Genomic DNA, 8,733 nt, shown 5'->3' on the forward strand with positions numbered 1-8,733 from the left:
AAAAAAAAAAAAAAAAAAAGAAAAAAAGAAAATTATAACCATTTTTACCGAAAATGCCTGTTTCACAAGCCTCTCCACAGTAACACCACAGTTCCATGAGCTTAATGCACTAAGAATGGTTTAATGAATCTCCTGCTATAATTTAGGTTGGTTTCATATGCTTAAAATAATGATGGAATAAAACCCCTTGTATCATTGATGTCTTTGTATAAACTTTCCATTTCAATTAGTAAGATGTTTGGAGTCAGAAACACAGTAACTCACTCAATTACCTAAACATGTAGTATAAAATCAGGCAGAAAAGACTTCCCCTTATTGATCTCCATTTCTAGAATTTACCATGTACTTTGTGCACATTACTACGTGACTTCCACGTGCAGCTGCTCTACTCCTGATCTACAGAGAGCTGACGGTGCATCCAGATGTGACCCCTGAACAATCCCTGCTGCCCAGCAGCCCTGACACCACGGGCCCCACAGCCCGTCTCCATCCACGTCTGGGGTGAGCCCTTCCCAGGACCATGCCCAGTGAAGCCTCTTCCCAAGCTCATGTCACTGGGTCACAAGAGATGGAATCTAAGGGAGATGAGAGGGACTGAAGGAAAGCATGGGTGAGTGCCAGCAAACCTGTCAAACAGGACGCTTCACACTCAGAGAAGATTCCCAACTCCAAGGCACAGCATTTCTGAAAGGAAGGAGACAGAACAATCCACCGAGAATATCATCTCACCTGAGGAAGAGCCATCCCTGACTCCTTTGCTTTCCACTTCCTCTTCCGGGTTTCTTCCTCACGTATCAAGAGTCTTTAGAACATTCAATCCTGAATGTTATAAATATGTTGTTTGTTGCTCAGAATCAACACACCTCCTCCCTGTAAGACAACAACACATACAAAAGAGACCTCACCCTGAGGAAATACAGTCCCCTCTGCTGCCCACTGCATCAGGGATAATAAACTCCTACAGCAAAACTAAGTGAAGTTTTGACCTCTTTCTTCAGAATCTGCTCCCCTTCTGGAGTAGCCCCCACACACATGCTACAGCAGTGAGAAGCTTGGCTGGAATGAGCTCCCCTTCAGAGCACAGACCCAGCCCTCATCAAACCCCATTCAGATGCTGGGTACAGTGGCACCTGTAATCCCAGCACTCTAAGAGGCCAAGGCAGGTAGATTGCTTGAGGTCAGGAGTGCAAGACCAGCCTGGGCAACACGGTGAAACCCCATCTCTACAAACAACAGAAAAACTTAGTCAGGCATCGTGGTACATGTCTGTGTGTCTGTGGTCTCAGCTACATAGGAGGCTGAGGTGGGAGGATCACTTGAGCCTAAAGGGCAAGAGTGCAATGAGCCAAGACTGGACAAGTACACTTCAGCCTGGGTGATAAGAGTGAGACTTTATCTTTTTTCTTTTCTTTTCTTTGAGATAGAGTTTCTCTCTTGTTACCCAGGCTGGAGTGCAATGGCGCAATCTTGGCTCACTGCAACCTCCGCCTCCTGGGTTCAAGCAATTAGTGCCTCAGCCTCCCAAGTAGCTGGGACTACAGGCACGTGCCACCATGCCCAGCTAATTTTGGTATTTTTAGTAGAGACGGGGTTTCACCATGTTGACCAGGATGGTCTCGATCTCTTGACCTCGTGATCCACCCGTCTTGGCCTCCCAAAGTGCTGGGAGTATAGGCATGCGCCACCGTGCCCGGGGAGACTTTGTCTTAAAAAAATAAATAAATAAAGGCTGGGTATGATGGCTCATGCCTGTAATCCCAGCACTTGGGGAGGCCAAGGCAGGCAGACCATGAGGTCAGAAATTTGAGGCCAGCCTGGCCCAGAGATTAGCCTAGCCAATATGGGGAAAACCCATCCCTACTAAAAATATAAAAAAGAGCCAGTCATGGTGGCGGATGCCTGTAATCCCAGCTATTTGGGAGGCTGAGGCAGGAGAATTGCTTGAACCCAGGAGGTGGAGGCTGTAGCGAACTGGGATCTTGCCACTGCTCTCAAGCCTGGGCAGCAGAGCAAGACTCCAACTCAAATAAAAAAAAAAAAAAACTTGCTGCTCAATGATGGACATGGAGTCAATTTTAAATATTATTAAAACTCGGGTCAACTTTTCATCTTAGACCTCGCAGAAACTTTTCATCCCGCAAAGAAGGGTGGCAAGAAAAAAAGAGCCATTCTGCCATCCATGAGGCGGTGACCCGAGAGTACACCATCAACATTCACAAACACATCTACGGGGTGGGCTTCAAGAAGCGTGCCCCTTGGGTGCTCAAAGAGATTCATAAATTTGCCATCAAGGAGATGAAAACTCCAGGTGTGTGCACTGATGCCAGGCTCAACAAAGCTGTCCCGGCGAAAGGAATAAGGAATGTCCCGCACCATGTCCACGTGCGGTTGCCCAGAAAATGTAATGAGGGTGAAGAGTCACCAAACAAGCTCTATACTGTGGTTACCTGTGTACCTGTTATCACTTTCAGAAACCTACTGACCAGCACTGTGGATGAAAACCAATCACTCATCATCGTAAACATAAAATAAAGTTAAGATAGGACATGGTGGCTCATGCCTGTAATTCCAGCAGTTTAAGAAGCCAAGGTAGGTGCATCACCTGAGGTCAGGAGTTCGAGACCAGCCTGACCAATATGGATAAACATCATCTCTACTAAAAAAAAAAAAAATTAGCTGGGTGTTGTGGCACATGCCTGTAATCCCAGATTCTTGGGAGGCTGAGGCAGAAGAATCACTTGAACCCGGGAGGCAGAGGTTGCAGGGAGCTGAGATTGTGCCATTGTACATCAACCTGGGATACAAGAGTGAAACTTTGTCTCAAAAAAAAAAAAAACTTATAAAATTGCCATCAAAAACAAACAAACAAAAACCAACTCAGGCCCAACCTGAGTATGTGAAGGAGAATCTCTGGAGCATAATAGATATGAGTGTAAATTCCCCAGCACTCTAATGTGAAGCCACAGTTGAGATCCACTCGGAGGAGGAGGCAAGCCCAGCGCAGCCCTGCTGTCTAGCTCTGCTCTCCCCCGAGGCCTTGGATCATCAGTACTGAGGCAGTGGAAGGTGAAGAATACAAAAAGAAGCATGCAGAACAGCCAACATGGACCAGAGGTGGGGGTGAGGGTGTGGCTGGAGTGCTCATCGGGAGGTGGGTCACAGAAGCCCCCACTGAGAGGTGATATCAGAACAGACACCGGGGAAGGAGGCGTGTCTGCACCTGCAGCTGAGGGGCCAGCGAGTTCCAGCAGAGACACAGCCCACGTGAAGGCCTTGAGGCAGGAGCAACCTCGGCCCCAGGAGCAGGAAAGAGGCCTGCGTGGCTGGGGCAGAGGGAGCGAGGACACAGGCAGGAGATGAGGTCAGAGGGGTCCCGGGGACATAGATCAGGCAGGGGGCAGGTCTTCAAACATTTTTCTCCCACAACTCTAAAGAATTTTATAAAATAATGAATTTCAGCCCGGTGTGGTGGCGCATGCCTGTAATCCCAGCACTTTGGGAGGCTGAGGTGGGTTGATCACTTGAGATCAGGAGTTTGAAACCAGCCCGGCCAATGTGGTGACACCCTGTCTCTACTAAAAATACAAAAAATTGGCTCGGCATGGTTGCATATGCCATTAATTCCAGCTACTCAAAACGCTGAGGTAGGAGAATCGCTTGACCTCGGGACGCAGAGGTTGTGGTGGGCTGAGATCGCACCATTGCAGTCCAGCCAGAGCAACAAGAGCCAAACTCCATTTCAAAAATATAAAAAATAAAATACAAATACAAAAATTAGCTGGGTGTGGTGGCACACAACCATAATCCCAGTTACTTGGGAGGTTGAGGCACAAGAATGGCTTGAACCCAGAAGACAGAGGTTACAGTGAGCCAAGATCATGAAACTGCTCTCACAGCTTGGACAACAGAGTGAGACTCTGTTCCAAAACACAAAAACAAAAAAAGAAAAGAAAAAAAAGAGCATTTTTAATGTGATTGATGATGAGATATTAAAACCTGAGTCACGAAATAGAGACTGACTGATAAGCAAATGTGACTGGGGCAGAGGGAGTCGTGAGATGAGCACAGGCTCCCAGGAGGAGGCTGCACACAGGGCTGTGGTGCCACACTGAGGAGTCGGGCTTCTGTCCTGGGGAACATGGGAAGCTGGTGGAAGGTTCCCTACCAGGGACCAACATGACCTACTTTAGATTGAGCTGTGATAACCCTAATATGGAGAACGGCCATGGAAGATGGTCTCTGTCTGAGTCTACACCTATGTTTCTTCCATTCTTCTTCTTTTTTTTTTTTTTTTTCATTTTTGAGGTATTGCATGACATTGAAAATTCTAATTACAACTGGCCACTCCCCTGTCCCAGGAGAAAAGCCACACCCAGACACGCACTCTATTTTGCCAATCATTTCCGGGGCCAGGGTCACTCAGGTTGAGCTTTTCTGGTCTGACCTCTCATCCCCAAGTTGTAGGGAGAGTCACTGAGGCTCAGAGAGGGAGACATTCACACCAAGTTACCCTGAGAAGGTCTGAGATGAGTGAAAAGGTGTGCCTGAATTCTCACATGGTGGCCTGGAAGGGCTAATGGGAAGGGTTGGTGTTTATCACCCCAATCATTAAAAATTAGAGAACTATCTATTACATACCTGGGCTAAAGAAACTTATTTTGCAAGGTTCTGATGCCATTGATTCCCTACATTTAATTCTTCCTTACAAGAAAGTCACAGCAACATTTATAAAATGCAGAAGTGTATGAGGTTGGGCACAGCGGCTCACGCCTATAATGCCAGCACTTTGGGAGGCCGAGGTGGGCAGATCACCTGAGATCAGGAGTTCAACACCAGTCTGACCAACATGGAGAAACTCTGTCTCTACTAAAAACACAAAATTAGCTGGATACGGTGATACAGGCCTATAATCCCAGCTACTCGGGAGGCCAAGGCAGGAGAATTGCTTAAACACGGGAGGTAGAGGTTGTAGTGAGCCGAGATCGTGCCACTGCACTCCAGCCTGGGCGACAAGAGTGAACTTCGTCTCAAAAAACAAATAAATACATAAAATAAAATGCAGAAGGGTGAACATACAGCTATTGACCTTGGAAACAGTGAAAGAAGGTCAGTTGTACAACTAAGACATAAGCAAATTTTTTCAATCAAGAATACATGGGTGGCTGGGCTCGGTGGCTTATGCCTGTAATCCCAGTACTTTGGGAGGCTGAGGCAGGGGAATCACCTGAGGTCAGGAGTTAGAGCCCAGCCTGGCCAACATGGTGACATCCCATCTCTACTAAAAATACAAATAATTAGCTGGTCATGGTGGTGGGCTCCTCTAATTCCAGCTACTCGGGAGGGTGAGGCAGGAGAATCATTTGAACCCAGGAGGTGGAGTTTGCAGTGAGTCAAGATAGCAACATTGCACTCCAGCCTGCCCAACATTAGCAAAACTCTCAAAAAAAAAAAAAAAAAAAAAAAAAAGGGAGAGAGAGAGAATACATTGCTCTCACGTCCCTTTTTTTCTTTTGAGACAGTGTCTTGCTCTGTTGACCAGGTTGAAGTGCAGTGGCATAATCTTGACTCACTGCAACCTGGACCTCCTGGGCTCAAGTGATCCTCCTGCCTGGGCCTCCAGAGCAGCTGGAATTACAGGCACACACCATCACGCCCAGTTAATTTTTTGGTGGGGGGGCAGAGATGGGGGTCTCACTATGTTGCCCAGCTGGTCTCTCATTCTCTCCTTCTCCCTCTAGCTCTTTTCTTGTCATTTTTTCTGGAATTCTGCTCCTCATTTTGTACCGCTCTCCTCTTCTGCTGTTTATCCCCTTCTCCCCTCTATTCCTTCTCTTCCACCTCTTCTGCTCCAACCTGGCCACTTACTTAACCTCTTGTTGCTCCTTCTTAATCCTTCCACCGTCCTTAATCTCCATATATTTCCGCCTCTTCTTCCATCTCTGCATCTCCTCTGCTCTCCCTGTTAAATTCTCTCTTCCCTGTTATACCCCCGTACCCACTCTCTGGCACCCCACCTTCCCAGGTGTCCTCCGTGCTGTGGTTCCCTCTGTTCTGGCCACCAGCACCACTCTGCTCTGTCTGCCCCGGCTCCAAATCCCACCTCGTCTCTCTCACTCTCCTGAGCCTCCCTCTTGGCTGCCCCATTCCTGCCTTGCTTCGTCTCTCTGTACATCACGCTTTTCTCTACATTTCTCCACTTGCTTCTCTCTCTTTTTATTTTTTATTTTTTTGCTGTCTCTTGGCAAATCCCTCACCCATTCTCTACTGTGCCATCTGTTATGGGTCTTTCTGATTCTTTTCTCTGTCTCAGGTTTTCTACTTCTCTCTGTCTCGTGATCCCTTTGGCCCACACAATCACAGGAGGGTTTGGAGTAAGTTGTCTACATGCCAGAGAAGCACAATTCCCAAGGGCTGGAGCTGGGCAGGTAACAACGCCTCGTGTCACAGGACAGGCCCTGGGCACCTCCCCAACGCGGGCTCAGGGGAAGCGGTGACTACAGAGGGGAGAACTGGGGAGCAGCAGGGCTCCGCAGGATGAAGGAGGTGGGGGGCGACGGCGCCTTAAGACAAGGGTGGGGTCTGAAGGATCCCAGGACGAGTCAGAAGATGCTGCCTCCCCAGGATTGGGACCGTGGCGCTGGGCTTCAAGGGGCGACGAAGGCGAGGGTGGGAGGTGCCCAGGGCGGGAATCCACCTCTCGCGTGAGGACTTCAAAAAGAGCTAAGCCTGAGTAGTCAGAAAAAGGTTTTGAGCGGAAAAATTATGCAATAAAAAGTGTATACATTGCCCTATGGCAGAAAGACAGGAAAGGGGACCAGCCGCAGGGCAACTTTAAACCCAAAAGTAAGCGACCCCCACTCTCACAGGGATATCTCAATTTGCACTAGGTGGAGGACAGGGTGAGAATTTCCCGGTTTGTGGGGACCCTACTTCCCAGGTACACAAGCGCCGGGGACCTGAGAAGCGCAGACAAGACAGAGGGAAACTCACGCACCGCCGTGTGACCTTCGTTCCACGCGATCCCTTTCCGGGTCTGCGCGAACCTGCGTGCGCAGTGCTGAAGCCAGGCCTGGGCGGGACCCACGAGGGGGTGCGCAGGGTAGGGGCGGGGCGTGAGGCGGAGAGAACTAGCAGAGGGCGGGCCGTGGTGGGAGCTGTGTGTCTCAGCCTGGCTCCCAGCGCCAGTTTTTTGGGTTTGGAGGCGAGACCGGCCAGGAAGGCTGAGGGATGATTCAAAGGCCTTGGAATTGTCTGGAATGGAAATGCAAACTAGAATGTGAAATTGAAAGCCCTGCTTTAGCGGGACCTACAATTTCATGCTGACGGTCCACAGAATAGAAATCCTCTCCCTTTCTGTTCTCCATTCACTGCCATACAGCCTATGCCCTTTCAGGCAGGGACGCCACCGCCTGGGTCTTTGGTTCTTGTCCTGGTCTGGCTGTTTTCTTATATACTGCTTCCGCTTTCTAACTGCTATAGGCATTCCTGCGACAACAAACTACTATATAGTCATATAGAAGGATTATATAAATCAGCACCAAATGTGTCGGTACAGCTCCGACTACAATGCCTATATGATTATATAGACTACAGTATTTATATGACTATATAGAAAGATTATATGGAACTAAGTATTTTAGATAAAAGTACTCGCTGTGTTGCCTAAGCTGTATAGTGCACTGACACAGTATTAGCTCACTCCAACCTTCTCCTGTCGACCTCCCAAGTAGCTGGGACCACAGGTCGTGTGACTATAACTAATTTTTTGTACTTTTTTTTATAGGAGACACTGTATTTCACCCTGTTAGCCAGAATGGTCTCAATCTCCTGACCTCATGATTTGCCTGCCTCAGCCTCCCGAAGTGCTGGGATTACAGGCATGAGCCACCGTGGCCAGGCTGGTCTGGAACGCTTAACCTCTAGCAATGGAGGCATTGGGATTGCAGGCATGAGCCACCGCACCCGGTCTTTTTTTTTTTTTTTTTTAAATAAACAGGGCCTCACACTGTGACCCAGGGAAAAACACAGTGGCACAGTCTTGGCTCATTGCAACCTTTACCTCCCAGGCTCAACTTTTTTTGCCTAAGTCTCTTGAGTAGTTAAGATTAGAGGTGCTTGCCACGACACCCAGCTAATTTTTGTATTTTTAGTAGAGATGGAGTTTCACCATATTGGACAGGCTCATCTCGAACTCAGGTGATCCACCCACCTTGGCTTTCCAAAATCTTGGAATTACAGGTGTTAGCCCCGCACCAGCCTAGTTTTTGTTTACAGGAATAAGAAACAGGCCAAGTTGGGGGGCTTGTTCTGGTGATTCCAGCACTTTCAGAAGCCAAGGCGGGAGGGTCATGAGGTCAAATATTGAGACGATCCTGGCCAACACAGTGAAACCATGTCTCTACTAAAAATACAAAAACTAGCTGGGCATTGGGGTATGCACCTGTAGTCTCAGCTACTCACAAGGCTAATGTATAAGAATCGCTTGAAGCCGGGAGGCAGAGGTTGCAGTTAGCTGAGACCATACCACTGCACTCCAGTCTGGCAACAGAGCGAGACACCATTTCAAGAAAAAATATATAAAAATACAAAAATTAGCATGGCATAGTGGCATGCATCTATAATTCCAGCTATTCAAGAGGCTGAGGCACAAGAATTGCTTAACTGCAAGATAACAGATTGCAGTGAGACAAGATCACACTATTGTACTCCAGCCTGGGTGACAAGAGAAAGATT

The 8,733-nt window shown here is 48.1% G+C and overlaps 2 protein-coding genes and 1 long non-coding RNA gene across 6 annotated transcripts in view; 2 read left to right on the top strand and 1 right to left on the bottom strand.

Moving 5' to 3' along the window:
- Positions 1 to 8,733, top strand: part of LOC119469431 (zinc finger protein 160-like) — a 609,418-nt gene that overhangs the window by 122,856 nt on the left and 477,829 nt on the right. The gene's annotated exons all lie outside the window — the stretch shown is intronic.
- Positions 1 to 8,733, bottom strand: part of LOC108295644 (zinc finger protein 845-like) — a 43,261-nt gene that overhangs the window by 10,980 nt on the left and 23,548 nt on the right. The window contains exon 3 of the mRNA XM_037734676.1: positions 730 to 819. Coding sequence (XP_037590604.1) covers positions 730 to 744 — 15 coding nt within the window. The 5' untranslated portion in view covers positions 745 to 819. The remainder of the gene's footprint in view (positions 1 to 729; positions 820 to 8,733) is intronic.
- LOC119469436 overlaps positions 1 to 8,733 on the top strand; it is a 24,225-nt gene that overhangs the window by 10,745 nt on the left and 4,747 nt on the right. The gene's annotated exons all lie outside the window — the stretch shown is intronic.

The sequence above is a fragment of the Cebus imitator genome, unplaced genomic scaffold (genome assembly GCF_001604975.1).
Source record: "Cebus imitator isolate Cc_AM_T3 unplaced genomic scaffold, Cebus_imitator-1.0 Scaffold654, whole genome shotgun sequence".
Taxonomy (NCBI): Eukaryota; Metazoa; Chordata; class Mammalia; order Primates; family Cebidae; genus Cebus; species Cebus imitator.